The sequence below is a fragment of the Hemitrygon akajei genome, chromosome 14, assembly GCF_048418815.1.
Source record: "Hemitrygon akajei chromosome 14, sHemAka1.3, whole genome shotgun sequence".
Lineage (NCBI taxonomy): Eukaryota > Metazoa > Chordata > Chondrichthyes > Myliobatiformes > Dasyatidae > Hemitrygon > Hemitrygon akajei.
Genome location: NC_133137.1, coordinates 49,053,034 through 49,077,526, shown reverse-complemented (window position 1 = coordinate 49,077,526; position 24,493 = coordinate 49,053,034). Strand labels below are relative to the sequence as shown.

The window sequence follows — 24,493 nt, the reverse complement described above, 5'->3', positions numbered from 1 at the left end:
AGGACAGCTTCTGTCAGACTCTTCAACAGATCTCTTGTACGATGAGGTGAGCTTTTGACCTTACAATGAATCATGCACTGTATTGTTCACCTGCACTGCACTTTCTCTACAGCTTCCACACTTTATTGTGCTTTGTTATTGTTTTACCCCCAATGCACTGTGTAGTGATTTGATCTACATGAACTGTATGTCAAGCTTTTCACTGTATCATGGTACATGTGACAATAATAACCCAATATCAATATCTTACACATATCAGATGTCCATTCTAGAAACAGAGAAAACCTACAGCACAATAAAGGCTCTTTGGCCCACAAAGCTGTGCTGAACATGTCCTTACCTGGGGTAAGGAAATTACCTAGGGTTACCCATAGCCCTCTATATTTCTGAGCTCCATGTACCTGTCCAGGAGTCTCTTAAAAGACCCTATCATATCCGCCTCCACCACCATCGCTGGCAGCCCATTCCATGCACTCACCACTCTCTGCGTAAAAAACTTACCCCTGACATCTCCTCTGTACCTACTTTCAAGCACCTTAAAACTGTGCCCTCTGGTGCTAGCCATTCCAGCCCTGGGGAAAAGCCTCTGACTATCCACACGATCAATGCCTCTCATCATCTAGTACACCTCCATCAAGTCACCTCTCATCCTCCTTCACTCCAAGGAAAAATTGCTGAATTCACTCAACCTATTCTCATAAGGCATGTTCCCCAATCCAGGCAATATCCTTGTAAATCTCCTCTGCACCCTTTCTATGGTTTCCACATCCTTTCTGTAGTGAGGTGACCAGAACTGAGCACAGTACTCCAAGTGGGGTCTGACCAGGGTCCTATATAGCTGCAACATTACCTCTCGGCCCTCCACACTATCCACAACACCCTCAACCTTTGTGTTATCAGCAAATTTTCTAGCCCATCCCCCCACTTCTTCATCCAGGTCATTTATAAAAATCACAAAGAGTAGGGGTCCCAGAACATGCAGAATATGACCCGTCTACAACCACTCTTTGCCTTCTGTCGGAAAGCCAGTTCTGGATCCACAAAGCAATGTCCCCTTGAATCCCATGCCTCCTTACTTTCTCAATAAGCCTTGCATGGGGTACCTTGTCAATTGCCTTGCTGAAATCCATATACACTACATCTACTGCTCTACCTCCATTAATGTGTTTAGTCACATTCTCAAAAAATTCAATCAGGCTTGTAAGGCACAACCTGCCCTTTACAAAGCCACGCTGACTATTCCTAATCATATTATACCTCTCCAAATGTTCATAAATCCTGCTTCTCAGGACCTTTTCCATCAACTTAACAACCACTGAAGTATGACTCACTGGTCTATAATTTCCTGGGCTATCCCTACTCCCTTCTTGAATAATGGAACAACATCTGCAACCCTCCAATCCTCCGGAACCTCTCCCGTCCCCATTGATGATGCAAAGATCATCGCCAGAGGCTCAGCAATCTCCTCCCTCGCCTCCCACAGTAGCCTGGGGTACATTTCATCTGGTCCTGGTGACTTATCCAAATTGGTGCTTTCCAAAGCTCTAGCACATCCTCTTTCTTAATATCTAAATGCTGAAGCTTTTCAGTCCGCTGTAAGTCATCCCTACAATCGCCAATATCCTTTTCCGTAGTGAATACTAAAGCAAAGTATTCATTAAGTACCTCTGCTATCTCCTCCGGTTCCATACACACCTTTCCACTGTCACACTTGATTGGTCCTATTCTCTCATGACTTATCCTCTTGCTCTTCACATATTGGTTGAATGCCTTGGGGTTTCCTTAATCCTGTCCACCAAGGCCTTCTCATGGCCCCTTCTCGCTCTCCTAATTTCTTTCTTAAGTTCCTTCCTGCTAGCATTATCATCTTGTAGATCCTTATCATTACCTAGTTTTTTGAACCTTTCGTAAGCACTTTTCTTCTTGACTAGATTTACAACAGCCTGCACGAGTATATTTACTATTTTGTAACTGTTACACTCCTCCTAACCAGTTTACAACAAATGCAAAAAAAACCCACTTTATGCACCATGAAAATAGCTGATGGAATCAGGAGTTTATTTAGTTTAATCGAAAAGGCTTTATTGGAGCCTTTTCTATATGGAACGGGGCATAATGTTTTCCCTACACTTAGCTATTTTATGTTAGTATTTTCTTTTGCAATAAAACATATAGAAATTATGGTCTTCCTAAATGTCTGCCAGCTGAGAAATCAAAGTGCATTGTAGCTTGGTTGGTAGAAATATCAATAGAATGTAAAGCTTATTAAATGACTCCTTGGATATCTTTCTGGTTATCCGATGAAATCCAGTACATTTCACCTTGTATGAGTTGTTTGGGCTATAAAAACAGGCCCTTTACAAATAGCAAGAGAGGGTGGTGCGAGCTTTAAATTAGTAAAAGCAATATCAGTGTAATTTGTGAAACCAATCAGTAGCAAATTCACAGGATTCCCTGAGAATGTGGAGCAGTGTATATCGGCCAGACAGGATGCATGGTGGAAACCTGCATCAAGGAGCTCAAGAGGTGTATCCGTTTGGGTTACCTGGGAAATCTGCAGTAGCAGAACCTGCATTTACAATGGCCACTGGATTGACTTTGACGGCACAAAGCTACTGTGCCATGCCAGTGGCTTTAGGGACCACCTGGTAAAGGAAGCCATTGAAATAAAACTAGAGGAAAATAATTTTTACAAAGACGACGGTCTTGCTCTACATAAGAACTGGAATTTGACAGTAAACAAGGTGGGAGAGCAGAAACACGATTGGATGAGGACTAACCAACCAGGAGGGACGGACTATGGCAGTGTAAATACCCCCGGACTAGACGTACCCAGGCATCGTCCCTGATGAAGTTGGCAGGGTTAGTCATGGAAATGTCAGTTGTGATCAATATCTGTCCCTGGCTAGAAGCCTGAGAAGTGTTAATTCGTCATGTATGCCGGGAAAGAACTAGATCCTTTTTTCAAAGCACCAGATCCACTTCTAAGCATAAGTTCAACTTCTTTTTTTTAAATTAATTTTTTAAAGTTTCTAAAATGCAACAAAAAGTAAAAAAAGTTTAAACAGTGCAAAACAAACGTATCAAATGTACAGTTCATAACAATTAAGAGAAAGCACCCATAATAGAATTGTGTAGTTAGTTACCACCCCATCCCCCAATACCCAACTCCAAGCCAACCTTATGATATACAGAAAAGTTAATCAGAACTTTTATCACCACAGAGCTGTATTTGTAAAAAAAGGAATATTGCCTACTACCTGATCTATATGCTTACACATAAAAAACTGTAAATCTTAACCGAAAGCTGGAAGTAAGGGATTTAAATGAAAAAGAAAAAAGGAGGGATGAACCCTTAATCTAAACAGGAATTATGACAATATTCAAGAAAAGGTCCCACACCTTTTGGAACTTTATGTCCGAATTAAGAAGTGAATAATGAATCTTTTCAAGGTCCAAGCAGGACATAATGTCTCTGAGCCACTGAGCATGAGTGGGTGGGGCAGCATCTCCCCACCTAAGACGAACTCATTGGGTAAAGGTTTAATATCTACCATTCGAGATAAGTTAGCGATGTTGAGGCGAGCCCCCTTTCACAAAATTAAAACTGTCTGGGAGCATGATTTAAATTTTGCTCTGTCCGATGAGGTTTGGGATTCAATTCTCAAGTCAGTTAATTCATGTGCTCGCCACTGCCTTTTACAGTTCAAGGTTGTACACAGGGATCATGTGTCAAAAACTAAATTATCGCTGTTCTATCCTGCTATTAGTCCCTGTTGTGATAAGTGTAAAGGGGGCGAGGCTTCCTTTATTCATATGTACTGGGCTTGTCCTAGCTTGGAGAAATTCTGGAGAGATGCCTTTTTAACTTTATCCCATATACTTAATTGCTACTCGGAACTTAACCCTCTGATTGCTCGTTTTGGCACCTCAGGAGAAGATGACACACATCTGAGTCTGACTAAACATTGTGTACTGTCTTTTGCCTCTCTTTTGGCCAGACGTGCAGTTCAACTTCTAAGCACAAGATCCTTTATTAATCCGTAGCAGCCTTTATTCGTCTGATGAAACATGCCATGAACAATAAATTGCAAACTTCAATGAAGGTAAATGAATTAACCTTAAACTAAAAAAAGGCAAACACACGTTAAAAAAAGTGTATAAATGCTTATCATTGTAGAAAGCAAAATTAGCCCTAGCCTATGTTTAGCCTTTACATCCTGAGTTGCAAATATCAAAAGTATTATTCAATCAGCTATAGAGCCAGTAATAAACAGGAAATTCACTCTGGCTGCTTTGTGGTTTACTAAATTAGGAATCTTTTAGTACCATTAGCTGAACTACCATGAAAACAGATTTTTAGAGACTATTATTCTTGCAGAGCCAAGGAATTCAAGAATGAATAAAATTAAAGGATGCACGTAAACTGCTCCTCTATTATTCTAATAACTCCCCTGAAAGAGCAGACACAACTATAAATATTTGGTAATTATGAAGCAATTATGCGTTTTTGTAATTTCTGTAAAACTGAAACATAGCATCAAATTTACAGCCTGCTTAATGTTTCCAACAATCCTGTGAGGTCAGACTCTTAAACACTGTTGCATTTTAATACAAATAGGCAACTAGACCTTTATTTAAAATTGAAAAAATTGCAGTTTTGTATATCTAAATAAACCTAATGCATCATTTAAGGTAACTTGCCTTCCCATATCACTTCCACACTTCTCAGAAAAATATCCATGTGTCAGTCCTCCTTGGTGACATCTTGGATCACATCCAAGGTACAGAAATCAATGTAATACTGAAGGAAGGATGCATTCCAAACCAGGTTCCTAATTGTCCATTTCTATCCTCCAATGCTAAACGAAACAGGAAGACAGAAGCTGTGCTAATGCCCTTAGTGATCATTCACTCAATTAGCAATGCAAATTAAACACGAGTTAATTTAGAGCCACACAGCACAGAAACAGGTCCTTGGATTAATCACAAGCATGCTGCCCAGCAAGTACCTTTTTATACCCTTAACACTTGATCCACAGCGGTCTTACCTGCTGACAATTCAAGTGCTCATCTTCAGCACTTTAAATTTTGTTCATGGCATCCCTGTGCACACTCAGCATATCTGCCACTTATCTTTCAGAAATGAATTAATTCACTTTTGCTGATATAGACTGAACGTAAAGACGATTATCTTTTTGATGAGATGTTGATGACAATGGCATTAAAAGCAAGAAAGTAGTAACCAAGATGCAGAAGCCATTTACAATATCAGCTGGATGATGATTATAATGGTTCCCATAGATGTGATCAGCATATACCGTATTCTGGTAACAAATGACATCTACAATAGACTGCCATCAAATTAAAGAATAAATGCTAAGCAAATTAGGTATATAGGAAGCATAGATAATGTTGTAAATACCCTAAGTTTTAGGCACCAAAGGGTAGGAAAAAATAATTAATGCTCCAATTCATGCTTTTACTTTAGATTCCCAGTGAATGCAGCTTTTGTTTTAAAAATTAAAATGAAGAATATAAAATGTTTGTAAAGCGAATAGTAACAACAAGGGAATGGCCTCATGGAATAGACCAAGTAGATGGCTGTCACTGTTGAAAGCCAATCAGCCCAGCTTCAGGACATCAGTGCAGGAGTTCTTCAGGGTGACATCCTATGGCAGAACATCTCTAACAGTTTCGTCTATGAACTTTCCTTCAGATCTCAACAAATGCATGCAGCAAAACCTGGGTAACATTCAGGCTCTGACTGTAACAATAATGCAGCCTAAGTACCAGTAATGACAACCCCCAGAAGACACTGCCCAACCAAATACTCATGATACAGTATTCAATGGCATTACATCTCCTTAGCCCCCATTAGTATCCACTGTCATGATATTCAATGGCATTACATCTACCCAGTCCCCCCTCCCATTGGTACCCATTGGTCATGATATTCAATAGCATTACATCCACCCACCCACCCCTATTAGTATCCACTGGTCATCATGATATTCAATGGCATTACATCTACCTAGCGGCCTCCCACCACCAATAGTATCCACCAGTCATCATTGAGAAGAAATTCAACTTCCCAGTCACATAAACACTATGGTTGCAAAAACAGCTCAGAGCCTAGACACCTTATGAACAAATGACCTCTTGATGCTCAAAGTGTTCCCCCAGTATTTATGTACTATTCATAAATGTCATCTGGTGAACCTCCACTTACTGGAAGAGCACAACTCCATCAACTTTTAAGAAGCTGGACAATGCAATTCGTACTCTATTACCCTAAACATTCTTGACAAGGATTGAAAGTTTGTCAGGGTAAATGGGTTGATATTGCAATCGAGAGACACTGGATTGAGGTTGCAATGAGATCATCCATATCTAAATGAATGGCAGTACTGGGTCAGGGCCTAAGTGATCAATACCTGCTTCTAAGTAGTTTTATTATGTGTCAGTGTTAGTGGAAGTTTTGCATGTATACGTTGAGACAGAAGTTCAGATGATGGTGGTGTTGATTGATCTGAGCTGAATGGAGTCTGGAAAGTCAATGGCAAGTTTTTTTTGTACAACTGATTCTGTGTGGCCGATGAACAGGGCTTAAAGATGATGAAATTAACAATATTGAGAGCATTCTGTTTTTCATGACTGTTTTTTGTAGAAAAAAATGGTTTGTAGAAAAAAAATGGAATTTGCTTTCACGTGAGCAACCAAATGCTATATGTCATATTCAGATGACTTCTCCTTTCTCCTGTTGGCAAACAACCACAAAAGCTTGTTGCAGAGTTGGTGATGAAGCTATGTTTGTGGGTTCTTATTCCTCTAATTTTCAAATTATAATAGATTCTCACTATGAACTTTCAATAACTTTTTCATAACATTGTCTATATAGAACCACAGAACAGAAACAGGCCTTTCTGCCCACAAGTCTACATCAACCATTTTAATACTAACTGTACCCCAACTCACTCAATTCTCTCCTCATTCCCATCAATTTCTCCCACGTTTTACCACTCACCCAGATACTAGAGGAAATTTACAGTGTCCATTTCCTACCAATCCCCACGTTTTTGGTATCCGGGAGGAAACTGGAGCATTCCAGCAAATCCACGTGGGCAAAGGAAGAACCTGCAAACTCCACACAGTTTCATGGGTGATCAAGATTGAATTCAGTTTGCCAGAGCTGCACTACTATGCTGCATATCATAAAATCCAACCTCACCATGTCCTTTTGCAGATTTTTCACACACACAACTTCCTTAGACGTGCAATTTTTAAAAAATACTGAGGCATTTTCATGCCATCCTAAAGGGATGGATCCAAAAAACAAGTGGAGCACTGCAACTCAAGAAATAATGTTTTGAGAGAAAAAAAGTAAATTATGCTTGAAATTGGCAAGTGCTCCATTATAGTGAAAGAAACTTCATAAATCATGGGCTTGTACTTTAGAGTTCATGGTATTATGGGGAAAAAATCAGAAATAGGACTTGCATAAATCAAGGAATACTTATAGTAAATGTATCCAGCTATTAAACTGAAAAGTGCTATTTGTTAGCCCATTGTTTGACCAGGATTACACACAGCACATTGTCTATCAAGACTATACAGCATTCAGGATCAGAATTAGTGCTTTCCTTGTTTTCTATGATAAACGAATTAATCTTAAATATATGTAGATGCACACAAAGGATATAGTCCAACAACATATTTTGCCACAAAGTGGGTGACAGGGCACAAAATGCACAGACTTTCTACCTGATATCAATTTTCAAGGTAGACTTCCTGAACTTGAAATCAACTATTTAAGCAGAAAAATGTCAAGATATAAAAGGTAATTCCCCAATTTGTAATTAATTCAAAAGCAACCAAAGCTTTTCAACTATTTTAGACTTACTAGTGTCAATCTATACCATTTGCAATTCCAAATAAAATATAAAACTTAAATAAACCAATTAAATTGGTTTCTGGTATCACTAAACCAGTAAGCCAGATGGAAAGACCGGCGAGCGTGTGGAATGGGCTGCCGGCGGCAGAGGCGGAAAAGATAGGGTCTTTTAAAAGACTCCTGGACAAGTACATGGAGCTCAGAAAAATAGAGAGCTATGAGCAACCCAAGGTAATTTCTGAGGTAAGGACATGTTCGGCACAGCTTTGTGGGCCAAAGGGCCTGTGTTGTGCTGTAGGTTTTCTATGTTTCTAATAAATTCTTTCAATGTCCATGTTCATACATTTTCCAAATTCACATGGAACCGTAAATGCTAACAAAGATGTTTTCCCTCTTCCTTCTGCTTCTTCAAACATTTTAAATTCATGTATTCTTGTTACCAACCCTTCTCACAATGGAAAATGTTTCTCAAATAACTCATCAAATTGCCTCACAGTCCTGAACATTATATCTTCCTTTAAGATCTGCTGACAAAGGAACAATTAGGTATTCAACCCCATAGCCCTTTTCTGCAATAACTACTCTCGGACTTCAGTTCACCTACGCACATTTGCCCTGAACTGAGTCAGCGTGAGAGAGAGCCATGTAGCTCAGAAGTAGCTCCTTTGATCTAGTATGTCCATGCCAATGATCGCATATTCATTTATACCCACCCTAGTGAGCAGTATTTGGTCCATAACCTTCCATGCCTTGATAATCAAGCATTCATCTAAATTCTTCTTAAATATGGTCAGAGTGCCATCTCCATCACCTCCTCAAACAGCGTACTCCAGATTCCAATTACTCTCGTGAAAAAATTTCTTCTAATCCCTTCCAAACTTACCCCTAATATTAAAACTATTCTGACAAGTCTCAGATGCCTCTGATATGGGTACCATTATCTATTATCTACCCTGTCTACATTGTTGAATACTGTATACTTGTATCAGGACAGCCCCGCAGTCCCCCAACTCACAAAGGAAAACAAATATCCTGTCCATTCTCTCCTTCTAACTGAATGCAACCAGCAAACATCCAGATGCATCTCCAGTGCAATTACATAGAACACAAAACAGTACAGCCTTTGGCTCATGATATCTGCACTTACTGTGAATCAGAATTAAACCAAACCTCTTCTGATGTACATGACCCTTATAGGAATATCAGAGATGTCTATCCAACAGCCTCTTAAATGCCACTAACTCAGGGAACGGATTCCAGCCACCTACTACTAGGTGTAAAAAAAAAAGTGCTCTGTACCTTTTCTTTAATCTGCCACCCTCTCATTTTGAATGCATGTCCTCTAGTACTTAATATTTCTACCCTCGAATAAAGATGTCTACCTTATCTATGCCTCATAATTATATCAGATCTTGTATCTTCGATCAGATCTACCTCAGCCTCTGAAGCTCTAGAGAAAACAGCCAAAGTTTATCCAATCTTTCCATATACAGTAGTTCCTACACTCTAATCCAGGCAATATCCTGGCAACCTCCGCTGTGCCTTTCCTGAGCCTCCACATCCTTCCTGCACTGGACTGCACACAATAGTCAGTGCGGTCTGAAGTTTTACGTCTCCTTTGCCACCTATTTATTTATGTGGCCACTTTTAGGGAGCTATGGACTTGGACCCCAAGATCACTCTGTACATCAATGCTGTTAAGTATCCTGTCGTTAACTGTACACTTCTTAAATTTGACATCCCAATGTACAATTGCTCACACTTGCCCACATTAAAGTCCACCTACCATTTCTCTGCTCTGATCTATATTCTGCTAAATCCTTTGACAGTGTATCCTCTGCACTGTCCACTTCACTCATTGTGTTAACTGCAAACTTACTAACCCCCCCATCTGCATTTTTATCCAAGTCATTTATATAACACAAACAACAGAGGCTCCAGCACTGACCCTGCGGAAATGCATGGGTCACAGACCCTCAGTAAGAATAACTCTCTTCCTGTCTTCTATGGACAAGGCAATTCTGAATCCAAACTACAAAGTGACCATAGATCATGTGCATCTTAATTTTCTGTATCAACTACCATTTTCAAATGCCTTACTAAAATCCATGTAAACAACATGCTTTAGTGTGACTAACAGAATTGTATTAAGTATTCAAGCTGTGCCCTAACCAATGTTTTAAAGCTGTAACATAAACCCAGGATTGCAGGAGGCAAAGGCAACATACTTGAACCTCGAGGCAAGGAGACTGTGGGCCAGGGCGCGGGTCGATGTTCAACTCCATTTTGCCGATTAAAGCTTCCATTGTTTGCCAACTAAAGTGATGAGGGAGATTGAAACATCGAGGTAAATGCGGAGGGTGAGCACCGGCTGCCTGCCTTTTGATCGCTGGTGGGATCACTCTGTTACCGGAGAGGGGAGATTGTCTTTTGATCGCTGGTGGGATCGCTCTGTTACCGGAGAGGGGAGACTGCCTTTTGATCACTGGTGGGATCACTCTGTTACCGGAGAGGGGAGACTGTCTTTTGATCGCTGGTGTGATCACTCTGTTACCGGAGAGGGGAGACTGCCTTTTGATCGCTGGTGGGATCGCTCTGTTACCGGAGAGGGAAGACTGTGTTTTGATCGCTGGTGGGATCGCTCTGTTACCGGAGAGGGGAGACTGCCTTTTGATCGCTGGTGTGATCACTCTGTTACCGGAGAGGGGAGACTGTCTTTTGATCGCTGGTGGGATCGCTCTGTTACCGGAGAGGGGAGACTGTGTTTTGATCGCCGGTGGGATCGCTCTGTTACCGGAGAGGGGAGACTGCCTTTTGATCGCCGGTGGGATCGCTCTGTTACCGGAGAGGGGAGACTGCCTTTTGATCGCTGGTGGGATCGCTCTGTTACCGGAGAGGGGAGACTGCCTTTTGATCGCTGGTGGGATCGCTCTGTTACCGGAGAGGGGAGACTGCCTTTTGATCGCTGGTGGGATCGCTCTGTTACCGGAGAGGGGAGACTGCCTTTTGATCGCTGGTGGGATCGCTCTGTTACCGGAGAGGGGAGACTGCCTTTTGATCGCAGGGGATCACTCTGTTACCGGAGAGGGGAGACTGCCTTTTGATCGCAGGGGATCGCTCTGTTACCGGAGAGGGGAGACTGCCTTTTGATCACTGGTGGGATCGCTCTGTTACCGGAGAGGGGAGACTCCCTTTTGATCACTGGGGATCGCTCTGTTATCGGAGAGGGGGAGACTGCCTTTTGATCGCTGGTGGGATCGCTCTGTTACCGGAGAGGGAAGACTGTGTTTTGATCGCTGGTGGGATCGCTCTGTTACCGGAGAGGGGAGACTGCCTTTTGATCGCTGGTGTGATCACTCTGTTACCGGAGAGGGGAGACTGTCTTTTGATCGCTGGTGGGATCGCTCTGTTACCGGAGAGGGGAGACTGTGTTTTGATCGCCGGTGGGATCGCTCTGTTACCGGAGAGGGGAGACTGCCTTTTGATCGCCGGTGGGATCGCTCTGTTACCGGAGAGGGGAGACTGCCTTTTGATCGCTGGTGGGATCGCTCTGTTACCGGAGAGGGGAGACTGCCTTTTGATCGCTGGTGGGATCGCTCTGTTACCGGAGAGGGGAGACTGCCTTTTGATCGCTGGTGGGATCGCTCTGTTACCGGAGAGGGGAGACTGCCTTTTGATCACTGGTGGGATCGCTCTGTTACCGGAGAGGGGAGACTCCCTTTTGATCACTGGGGATCGCTCTGTTATCGGAGAGGGGGAGACTGCCTTTTGATCACTGGGGATCGCTCTGTAGCCGGAGAGGGGAGACTGTCTTTTGATCACTGGGGATCGCTCTGTTACCGGAGAGGGGAGACTGCCTTTTGATCGCAGGGGATCACTCTGTTACCGGAGAGGGGAGACTGCCTTTTGATCGCAGGGGATCGCTCTGTTACTGGAGAGTGGAGACTGCCTTTTGATCGCTGGTGGGATCACTCTGTTACCGGAGAGGGGAGACTGCCTTTTGATCGCAGGGGATCACTCTGTTACCGGAGAGGGGAGACTGCCTTTTGATCGCAGGGGATCGCTCTGTTACCGGAGAGGGGAGACTGCCTTTTGATCACTGGTGGGATCGCTCTGTTACCGGAGAGGGGAGACTGCCTTTTGATCGCTGGTGGGATCACTCTGTTACCGGAGAGGGGAGACTGTCTTTTGATCGCTGGTGGGATCACTCTGTTACCGGAGAGTGGAGACTGCCTTTTGATCACTGGGGATCGCTCTGTTACCGGAGAGGGGAGACTGTCTTTTGATTGCTGGTGGGATCACTCTGTTACCGGAGAGGGGAGACTGCCTTTTGATCACTGGGGATCGCTCTGTTACCGGAGAGGGGAGACTGCCTTTTGATCACTGGGGATCGCTCTGTTACCGGAGAGGGGGAGACTGCCTTTTGATCACTGGGGATCGCTCTGTAGCCGGAGAGGGGAGACTGTCTTTTGATCACTGGGGATCGCTCTGTTACCGGAGAGGGGAGACTGCCTTTTGATCGCAGGGGATCACTCTGTTACCGGAGAGGGGAGACTGCCTTTTGATCGCAGGGGATCGCTCTGTTACCGGAGAGTGGAGACTGCCTTTTGATCGCTGGTGGGATCACTCTGTTACCGGAGAGGGGAGACTGCCTTTTGATTGCAGGGGATCGCTCTGTTACCGGAGAGTGGAGACTGCCTTTTGATCACTGGTGGGATCACTCTGTTACCGGAGAGTGGAGACTGCCTTTTGATCACTGGTGGGATCGCTCTGTTACTGGAGAGTGGAGACTGCCTTTTGATCACTGGTGGGATCGCTCTGTTACCGGAGAGGGGAGACTGTCTTTTGATCACTGGTGGGATCGCTCTGTTACCGGAGAGGGGAGACTGTCTTTTGATCGCTGGTGGGATCACTCTGTTACCGGAGAGGGGAGACTGCCTTTTGATTGCTGGTGATCGCTCTGTTACCGGAGAGGGAGGGACTGCCTTTTGATCGCTGGTGATCGCTCTGTTACCGGAGAGGGAGGGACTGCCTTTTGATTGCTGGTGGGACTGCTCTGCTGCCAGAGAGTTGAGAGGCTGCCACTGTGCCTGGAGAATATTACACAGGTTTTCTGTGTTTTGGATATGGTTATGAATATGGACGGACTATGGTCTCTTCCCCCACCCCCCCCATATAGTTTTTTTATATTCTGTGTTTTTCGCCCAACCTTTCTCATTTTTTTTTGGAGTTTGGAGGAAAGGAGTTTGGGAGGGGTTGATATGCCTGTTCCATTTCTGATTTTTTTTTGTAGGGAGGGGGTATTTGGGGGTTGATAATTGTGCTGCCATTCTTTTCTTTCCTGGTTTCATGGCTATCTGGAGAAGAAGATTTTCAGTCGTATACTTTGAACCTTATCCATCTTTCCGAAGTGCATCACCTTGCATCTATCACAATTACCTTCCATCTGTGATTACTCTAACGATCTTACATCAATATCACCCTACAGTGCAAGACTATCCTTCTCACTATGAATACCACTGCCATCTGCAAACTTATTAACCCAAATCATATAAGAAACAATAAGGGTCTCAGCACCGATCCCTGTGGTATATAGCTGGTCACAAACACACCCTTTACCACTACTTTCTGTCTCCTATTATCAAGTCAAGATCCATGGTCACTTGGAATTGTTGCCTTACCTTCCAGTACATTCCCTTCTTAGATAAAGAGACCAATACTCCAAGTACAGACCAACCAAGACCCAAAACAAGTGTAATAATTCCCTTATAATAATTCCCATATTCAAATCCTCTTGCCATAAAAGCTAACACGCCACTTGCTCTCCTACTCACATGGGAGCATAGAAAACCTACAGCACAATACAGGCCCTTCAGCCAACAATGCTGTGCTGAATATGTACTTACTTTAAAAATTACCTCGGGTTACCCATAACCCTCTAATTTTCTAAGCTCCATGTACCAATTAAAAGATCCTACTGTATCCGCCCCCACCACTGTTGCTGGCAGCCCATTTCACGCACTCACCACTCTCTGCATTAAAAAAAACTTACCCCTGACATCTCCTCTGTACCTACTTCCAAGCACCTTAAAACTGTGCCCTCTCGTGCTAGCCATTTCACCCTGGGGGAAAAAGCCTCTAACCAGCCACACGATCAATGCCTCTCATCATCTTATACACCTACTCACATACTGATTTATGTACAAGCACATCCAGGACGTTCTGAAAATCAAAAAAGAATCTCTCACCATTTATCAAAGATTCTGTTTCTTTTAAATGTTCACCAAAGTGGATGACCATGTGTTATTCCATTTGCCACCTACTCAGGTAGTCCATTGTTCCTAATCCAATCTAATTTAGGACTACAAGGAAACTTAGAAATATGATATTCAGTTTCTCTAAGCCAGATCAATGACGCATATTATGAGTAGCTAGGGCCTAGACGGTGATCCACTAGACACAGGTTGCCAACTCGAAAACATTAAAAAAATAAATTGATGAAGGCATGGGCCAATTGACGCCTTTTTTCTGTTTCACCATTTAATACATTTATGGCTTATCTGTCTTACTCCTCCACTCCTCTCCAGAGCTACTTTAAAAAAGTACTGAATTCACCAACCTATATTTAAAAGCATCTACCTCCAGAAATTAGAGACTCAGCAAGTTCTGTGAGAATAAATTCCAGAGCATTAGTTTTAAATGCTTTCCCACATATAACTGTGTGCCTTGTTTCCACTAGCGTGGTGTGGTCATGCCTTGTCATGCTCCCTTAAATTTTTGCTTTGATAAGATCATCTTTCTTTCTTTTAAACTCCACAGACAGACCCAGATTTTTAGCATTCAAAGGAAGCTTCCTCATCCTAAGATCTGGCCTAGTGAATGTCTTTTGGACTTGCTCCAATGCTAGTATATTTTCTCAAATAAGGAGACCAAAACAGCACAAGTGATCCAGATGCAGCCTGAACAACACTGTATAGTTGTAATAATAATTCACTATTTTTAAACTCCAAACCTCCTTGCAACAAAGTCCAAGAGGTCATGTACTTTCCAAACAACGTACTGTATAATCCTAACATCTTAATAATTCATGTACAACAGTACTGTGCACTTCACCTTTTAGCAATCTCTCCTTATTTAGACAAGTTTGTCTTTTGATTACTCTCACATTTTGCTATATTCAACTCCATTTGCCAAGGTTTGTTCAACCTATCTACATTCTTTCATAAGAGTACAAATACCCTCCTCCAAGCATCCCCTCCTCATAATGTTTGTGTCATCCTCCCCACACACACTAAGTCATTACTAACAATGATAAAATAAACGAGGGCCAAAAGTTCCACTAGTGAGGCATTCTACCCGTTTCTTCCCCCTGGCCTGAAAAATACTCACCTATTCCAAAACTGTCTTCAACATGATAACCAGTTTTCAATCCATATTAATACACTTCCTCTAAGCTTTTACCTTGTGCCTATTAGGTGGCACTTTGTAAAAATGCCAGCTGGAAATCTAAATTAAGTACAACTGCAGGTTCCCCTTTATCTGCCTGTTCTATCCACAAAGACCCTTGGCAACTTCTGGAACTTTATTTTCTTTTCAAACAACTTTATTGACTTGGTTTGATTGCATTCAGCTTCTCTAAATGCCAAGTGCATTTTCCTTCAATTTGGACCATAAGACACAGGAGCAGAATTAGGCTAATTGGCCCATTGAGTCTGCTCTGCCATCATTGCTGATTTATTATCCCTCTTAACCCCATTCTCCAGACTTCTCTCCATAACTTTTGATGCCCTGAATAACCAAGAACCCATCAACCTTCACTTTAAATATACTCAATACCTTGGCCTCTACAGCCATGGCAATGAATTCCACAAATTCACCACCATCTAGCTAAAGAAATTCCTTCTCATCTCTGTTCTAAATGGACATCCCTCTTTTCTGAGGTTGTACCCTCTTGTACGTGACTCACCAAATGCAAGAAACAACCATTCTATCTAGGACTTTCTGTATTCAATAAATATCAACAAGATGCCCCCCTCATTCTTCTCATCTCGGGTGAGTACAGGCCCAGAGCCATCAAACACTTCTCATATGTTAACCCTTTCATTTCCAGAATAATTCTCATGAACCTTCCTTGGACCCTCTCCAGTGATAGCACCTTTTCTTAGATAAGGGGCACAAAACTGCTCACGATACTCCAGGTGCGGTCTGAGCAATGCCTTATAAAGCCTCAGCATCACATCCCTGTTCTTGCATTCTAGACCTCTTGAAATGAATGCTAATATTGCATCTGCCTTCTTTCCACTGAATCAACCTGCAAGTTCACCTTCAGGGAATTCTGTACCAGAACTCCCAAGATCCTTTGCACCTCTGATTTTTGCATTTTCACCCCATTTAGAAAATACTCAACACCTCTATTCTTCCTACCAAAGTGCATGACTATACACTTCCCTACACTATATTCCATCTGCTACCTCTTTGCCCATTCTCCCAATCTGTCCATGTCCTTCGCAGACTTCATGCTTCTCAACACTACCTGCCACTCTACCTATCTTTGTACCATCTGCAAATTTGGCCACAATGCCATCAATTCCATCATCCAAATCATTGACATATAACATGAAAAGAAACAGTCCCAATAGGACTCCTGTGTAACACCTCTAGCCACCGGCAGCCGACCAGAAAAGGCCTTCGTTATTACAACTCTTTGTCTCTTGCCAGTCAGACAATTTTCTATCCATGCTCGTATCTTTCCTGTAATAACAGAGGCTCTGATTTTGCTAAGCAGCCTCATTGTGGCACCTTGTCGAAGGCCTTCTGAAATCTAAATAAATGAAGTCCACTGATTCTCCTTTGTTACCCTGCCAGTTATTTCCTAAAAGAATTCCAACATATTTGTCAGGCAAGACTTGCCCTTCAGGAATTGATGTTGACTTTAGCCTATTTTATCATGTGCTTCCAAGTACTCTGAAACATCTTCCTTAATAATAGACTCCAGCATCTTCCCAACCACTGAAGTCAGGCGAACTAGCCTACAATTTCCTTTTCTGCCTCTTTCCTTTCTTAGAAAGAGTGGAATGACATTTGCAATTCTCCAGAACCATTGCAGAATTAGTATTGTCTTACCCACAACAATCACATCTAGACTTGAATCTAGGGAGTCTTGAAAGATCATTACTAATGCCTTCACAATCTCTTCAGCTACCTCTTTCAGAACCCTGGTAGTAGTCCATCTGGTCCAGGTGGTTTATCTACCTTCAGACCTTTCAGCTTCCCAAGGACCTCATTAGTAATAGCAACAACATTCACTCCTGCCCCCTGACATGCTTGAATTTCTGGCATATGGTTAGTGTTTTCCACAATGAAGACTGATGCAAAATACTTATTAAGTGCATCCATTATTTCTTTGACCCCCCATTGCTATTTCTCCAGCGTCATTTTCTAAAGCATCACCTTGGTTTTTAGTTGCCCAATCTTCTAATTCCCCACTAATTTTTGCTATACTATAAGCCCATTTTTGCTTTTATGTTGTCCTTGCCTTGTCAGCTATACTTGCCTCATCCTCTCTTTAGAATACTTCATCTTCAGGATGTATCTATCCTGCGGCTACTCCAGCCATTGCTGCTCTGTCATCATCTTTGCTAGTCTCCAATCAACTCTGGCCAACTCCTCTGTCACATCTCTAATTCCCTTAACTCCACTGGAATAATGATACATCTGACTTTATCTTCTCACTCTCAAATTGCAGGGTGAATTCTATCATATCACTGCTTCCTAAGGGCTCCTTTACCTTAAGTTCCTTAATCAAACCTGGTTCATTACACAACACTCAATCTCGAATTGTCTTTCCCCTAGTGGTTCAACCTCAAGCTGCTCTAAAAAGCCATCTCGTACGCATTCTACAAATTCCCTCTCTTGGGATCCAGGAGCAACCTGATTTTCCCAATCTACTTGCATATTGAAACCCCCATCCTTACTACATGCCTTTTCTATTTCTTGCTGGAATTTATATCCCATATCCTGGCTACTTGTATGGGGGCTTGTATACAATTCCCATCAGGGTCTTTTTGCCATACAGTTCTTTTTTAACTCTACTCATAAGGATTCTACGTTGTCCAATCCTGTCACTTATTTCTAAGGATTTTATTTCACTTTTTTTAAACCAGCAGAGCAACCCCACCCCCTCTGTCTCACTGCCTGTCCTTTCGATACAAAGTGTATCTTTGGGTGTTAATTTCCCAACTATGAACTTCTTTCAGCCACAACTCAGTGACGCCCATAATGTCATACCTGCCAATTTCTAACTGCGTTACAAGATCTATCTTATTCCGCATACTGCATGCAATGAAGTGTAACACCCTCAGTCCTGTATTCATCACCCTTTTTGATTTTGCCCCATATTTCACTTCACCTCATCTCACTGACTGCAACTTTGCCCTATCATCTACCTGTCCTTCCTGACAGTCTCACTACACACTGCATCAACTTGTATACCAACTGCCCCTATCCTCAGCCCTGTCACTCCAGGTCTCACCCCCCTGCCAAATTAGTTTAACCACTCCCACCAGCTCTAGCAAATCTGCCCACAAGGATATTGGTCCCCCCCCCCCCCCCCTTTTGGGTTCAGGTATAACCTGTCCTTTATGTACAGGTCATACCTTCCCCAGAAGAGATCCCAATGATCCAGAAAGCTCCAATCCTGCCCTCTGTACCAGATCCTCAGCCACTCATTCATCTGTACTATCATCCTATACCTGCCCTGACCAGCACATTGCACTGGGAGTAATCCAGAGATTACCATCTTGGAAGTCCTGCTCTTTAGCCTCTTGCCTAACTCCCTATACTCTCCCTGTACATAGGACCTCTTCCTCCTTTCTACCCATGTCATTGGTTCCAATGCACACAATGACCTCTTACCTTGAAAAGACCTAGATGATCTTGAGAATCTTCTGCAACTACTCTCAGATATCCTGGACCCAACACCTGGAATGCAACCCACCATCCTGGCTTCTCTTTTGCAGCCCCAGAATCTGGGGTGCATCCCTCTCCCTATCAAGTCTCCTATTTTGCCTGACTTTACCCTTTCCTGTTGAGCTCCAGAGCTGGCCACAGAGCCACTGGCCTGGCTGCTATTGCTGCACCCTGATAGGTCATCTCCCCCAGCAATACCCTCAGGGTTATACTTGTTGCTTAGGGGAATGGCCACAGGGGGAACCCTGCACTGACTGGTTACACCCCTTACTTCTGGTGGTTATCCATCAACTATCTGAAGCCTGCACTCTTGGTGTAACCACCTCAGTAAAAGCCTCATCTATGAGGTATTCCACTCCCAGGATGGTCCTGAGAGTATCCTGCTCCAGTTCCCTGACCTTGTCAATCAGGAGCTGAAATCGGGTGCACTCCTTGTAGGTATAGTCATCAGAAAGACCATTAGACTTCAGCATCTTGCCAATAACAAATGTAAATTCAGTCCGCATACAGCTTCCTACCTTCTACAGTTTCCAATTCATTGCTATGCACATTTTGAAAGAAACTTCCATTTTTGCAACCAGCTCTCTGGTTGCAGTGATTTGTCTGCCTCTAAGCCCATTCGTTTCACTAATACCTTTCATCTCTTGATATGAGTTGTTATAAGTTCCTCCATGCTATTGGAAAGTAGGCCATCTATTATCATTGGAATATTTGCAGTATCCTCCATTATGGAGACTAATAAAAAATATTTGTTTAAAGTTACCTGTTTCCCATTACTCCCCCAGTCCTGCCCTCTAGTGGTCCCGTACTTCTCTGCCTTCGTCATTTTCATATATCCCTGGAATTTTGTTGAAACTGTTCATTTACTAACATTTCACTTAGGCTACTTTCTCAGTCTAGACAGCTTATTTCATACTTTTGTAAAAGTTCTTATTCAACTTGAGGACATTGCTTTTGGACCAGAGATTGCTTGCCGTCAAATTGTAACTTTTATAATCATTCCTCATTAAATGTCTTATGAATCCCATCTCATTGTGCTTTATCATATTTTAAACAGTCTGTTTTGGATTGGTTCTACAACACATTATTCTAAGAAACAATCCCTGGTGCACCCCATAAATTTCTCTTCTATGATAGATACCCTTGCCATTTAGCAGATAAAAATCATCTATGATATTTGCCATTGCCTACTTACATGGCTTTGATATTTTTCCATTTATGCTTTGTTCTACTGATAGGCAACATTTTTGGAGCCTGTAGACTTCTCCAATCTGTACCATCTTTCCTCAGCTATCCCTTAATCCACACTTTGATTCACTACTTTTATATTCCTATTTGCCACTGCACCAATGCTTTCCTCGATTAACAAAGCCACCCATTTCTTTTCTATTGTCACCTATTCATTTGGAATATCAAAGAACCTGGACTATTGAGATCCCAGTACAAGTTACTCTGAACCATGTCTCTTAATATCTGTTAAATCAATTCATTTGCTACTAATTGCACTGTCAACTCATCTAACTTATTCCAAATGCCGTATGCATTCAGTTAAAGAGCCTTTTCACATTTTTAAAACTTTTTAATCATCTTTACTTAAGTTGTATTCATTTCCTGCCACACATCTGCTTATTTTTAATCCCATCATATTTTGATTTTTAAACCTTCCCTTCACTATCTTGTGCTATTGCTCCCTCATTTCCTTTGAGTGAACATCCTGCCACTAGAAAACTACACTCTTGAGATTAGTTTAAAGCCCTGTGCACTACTCCACTTCTGCAATCTGACAGACACTGGCCCCAGCACAAAGGGCTTTATGCCTTTATTTCACTATTTCTGAACACAATCTATGTTGATTCTAATTCTGTGTCATCACCTGCCAACCAAGATTATTTCTCACCTCTGCACTGATCATCTCCTCTTCTACCCTTTTTCCACGCTGCCCATGCTTCCTAGATGGTGAATGGCCTACAAAATGTCATGCCCAGCTTCCCTACATTTTTGTAAAGCCAACTTGATCAAGCCCATTAACTTTTATTTGTGCCCTGAGTTCATTTACTTTGTTGTGAGTGCTACACAATACAATGTCTTTAATTTTATCATTTTAACATACTTCTGTACATTGTAAATGTTTCTGTCATTTACAATAAAACTGATAATCTAATCTCTGTTTGTTTGGAGATCCCACTGTTCTTTAACCTGACTCACTAAATGGTACATTGAACCCTCATCAAAAGCCAGTCGGCGTTAATGTCATACCAGCAAGTACATGTATGCACGCATGAAATGAAAAACTTACCTACAGCAGTATTATAGGCACATAGCATCAGACAAGCAACATTCTGACGAGAAGTCTAAAGTTAACACAAATTAAGCAGATTGCTATCCCAGATCAGCTTTTTTGTAATGTTTAGCCTTAACACCTAGAAGGTGGACCTAGAGCAGGGTCCATTCAGAGTGTGGGTAGGGCATGTGGCAAACACAATGCTTGGCGTGTGGGCAGGGGTCTGGAAATCAGTTTGTTTAATCTCCAGTTATACAAGCTAAAACATATAAACTGAAATTTAGAGTTATGTTTGCTCTGCTCTCTGAACTCACCACAGCTCAGTTTCCTGCTTCCTTCAAAATAACTGGGCTCACTGGAAAATTCATTATACTAATATGAAAAATGTTAAAAACAAAATGAAATTAAAGTGTTTTAAGATAATTGGAGTAACATCCAACAACCCAGAAAAGATTCTTAGGATGCTGGATTATAGATACGATTTTACCCTTTTTTCCCCCCACTTGCTACTACTCTAACTTCTCTCTTTTGGCTTTATTTCACTACTATCCAAATTCACTTTAATGTTCCCATACATTGCCAAGCTTGTTTAATTCTTCACAATGGCATTAGCAAAGCCACCAGCAGGGTTATTGATTTTGGCTCTGCTGAGGTGCAACCGGTTTGCCTATAGGTGAAGAGTAAAAATCTAGGTTTTCCATTGGCACTGAACAGGGCCGTTATTTTACAAACAAGCTCTCACTTCCCTTTAAACTGCAAAAGAAGAAAAGGATCCTTTAAGTGGTTAAAAGTGAGCACAACTTAAATGAGACAAATTTTTGACTCTAGCCTTTATAAGAAATTGCACCATCATTATTCCACATGGTTCAGTGTAAAGGAATTGGAACCTATTTAGCTTGCCTCATGCTATGATACTCAATTTTCATGTACAATAAACTTTTATGCATGTCTACAGTGAAGTATTTGCATAATTACCTGATACATCGGTTTTCCGGACTTGCTCCATACTTTTGATAGCAGTTTGAAACTGCATACGGTTCTATCTCATAAATGAGTGTATCAGAGTCTTCGACACTGGATGAATTTTTCCAATCAAAATTTGGGCTTATATTTTCATATTTAGAGTGAAATTTTGCTTTAGCATTCCCTGGGCAATCTTTTTTCAGGTCAATACAAGACTCTTGCTGAACGGTAAAATTATTTGCCAGTTTAGAGAGATTTTTAGGCTTGTGGTCCTTTGCCATTGGAAGACAAGAATCTGTAGAATGCGCTTTTGTTGGTCTTTTCTTTTGATCACCTATCTGCAACCCTGAAATGCACTGATGGTCATCTTGGTAGTTTTTTTCTGAATCATGTACAGATGACATGCTGTCTAGTGAACAGCTGCCTTTTGACAAAAATCTCTGAAAGTCATTCTTCACCTTAGCAGATAGCTTTATAGCAAGGATCCTCTTAAATGAATTTTTCTTTGAAGCCACTTTTGTAGACTTTTCCGGTTTTTCAGTATCTGCAGATGACAAAGATTTAGCCCTTGGCTTTGCAGTAAGCTCTTCATCATCTTGTGAATTACTAGACACTGCCGCTGTGGTAGGACTCTGTGGGAGAGGCAGAATCGGATGTGCAAGTTTCCATATAGGTTTCTCATTTTGACAAATTGCTTCATGCTCATTAGTGTACAAATCAGTACCTCTGCTTAATAATCTGTTATGTCCCTCTTTTGAATTATTCTCTCGTGCTCTACTTGCATTGTTAGGACTACTTGTTGGCACATCTCTTCTAGCTGCAACAGCTATAGGCATGCTGTGACGCTGTGGTTTTTTGGGAATGGGCTTTGGAGAAATGCTCATTTTAGTAGTTTCTTTTTTGAAGTCTGAACCAGTTTCATTGTTTGACTCAGGCTGCGTCTGAGCAAATGACAATCCAAGATGCTTTGGCAAACTCATAGAGACTGAAGTATTTCGAATAAAACTACTTTTTGCATCTGATGGCAACGTTCTGTTACCATTTTCCAAGTCTCTCTTTATTTGTTCAATTTTACTTCTATTCTGCAAGTCTGAAGATATCCTGAATTCGGAAAGAGAGCCCAGACATGGATCTATGGAGGATACACCTCTTTGAACACAAGATTCTTTTGCTTGACTAGACTCAGCATTATTCCCATGAAAGGATGTGCTAAAAGTCTTATTTGAATTATTATACCTGGAGACAATGCAACCATCCGTGGGAACAAATGATTTCCTGGTATCTAAAGTATGTTCATCTGAAGTTCTGGAAAAAGAATCAATACACGTCACTTTGGGACCCTCTGCACAGTCATCTATACACTTTTGCCTGACAAGGCCAACCCGATGTGCTGCTTTTGGTTTTGGCATAGGAACTGGTTTGGAGCAAGGTGCTGCATTGGATGTTGAAGCAGTAATTAAGTTAGAATCCTGAAAAATCAACTTATCCTTTTCATCAACTGCAAAAGCAACTTTTGCCTGGCTCTCGTGCACTCTCTCAATGGGGTCAGTACCCATAGATTGGCAACTTTTCTCATTTTTCATCACTGCCCGATAACTGGCAATTTTAATTTCATTGCCCTTTCCTGTACTTTTGGAATTTCTTATATTTTGATCAGTACTGAAGAGTTCACTTTGCCCATTGTTGCTACTGAGCAATTTAACATCTCCATCACCATGTGTATCCTTCTGTCTTGGAAGGTAATTATTTGGTGTTACAACCTGAGTTAAGACATCCTTAAATTTCTGATCCAGGAAGCAAGTTTTGCTAATTACCTGGTGCTTGTTGACAATATCACTATGCTGAGTCTCGGACCTGTGCTTTGCCTGAGGAGAATATTTTGTTTGGTCATATTTTTTGTTAGGTTCAAAAGTTTTCAGTTTGCCTAAATGCTCAATGACTGTTTTGGTTTTACAGGTATTTTCACCATTTACATATTTGTGTTCACATTCACTTTTACATAAGCAGTTTGATATGATGTATTGACCAGTCAATTCACAATCTCCCCTCTGCATTCCATCACTGTCTTCAGAAACAGGATACTTTGCTTTTTCACACAATTCACTTTTAATTTCCTCTGACCACTTATAATTTTGTAGTGGTGTTGGTTTCACTTCAGCCACTGGTGTGATTTTTGACAATACCGGTTTTGGTGCTAATGCTGGCTTTGATCCTTTTTGTGCTGATAAAGAATCCAAAATGATAACATCTGGCTTCGGTGCAACTGGAGGAGGTGGCGGCTTCTTGACCAACACAAATCGAGGTTTAGGGGCCACTGGAGGCTTCTTTATTTCTACAAGATAAAAGATAAACATCAGAACAAATCTATTTTGTATATAACTATAACC

The 24,493-nt window shown here is 41.8% G+C and overlaps 1 protein-coding gene across 1 annotated transcript in view; it reads right to left on the bottom strand.

Annotated features, from left to right (window-relative positions):
* The window catches only part of fgd6 (FYVE, RhoGEF and PH domain containing 6), a 144,085-nt gene that overhangs the window by 94,946 nt on the left and 24,646 nt on the right, over positions 1-24,493 (bottom strand). Inside the window, exon 2 of the mRNA XM_073065985.1 lies at positions 22,119-24,438. Coding sequence (XP_072922086.1) covers positions 22,119-24,438 — 2,320 coding nt within the window. The remainder of the gene's footprint in view (positions 1-22,118; positions 24,439-24,493) is intronic.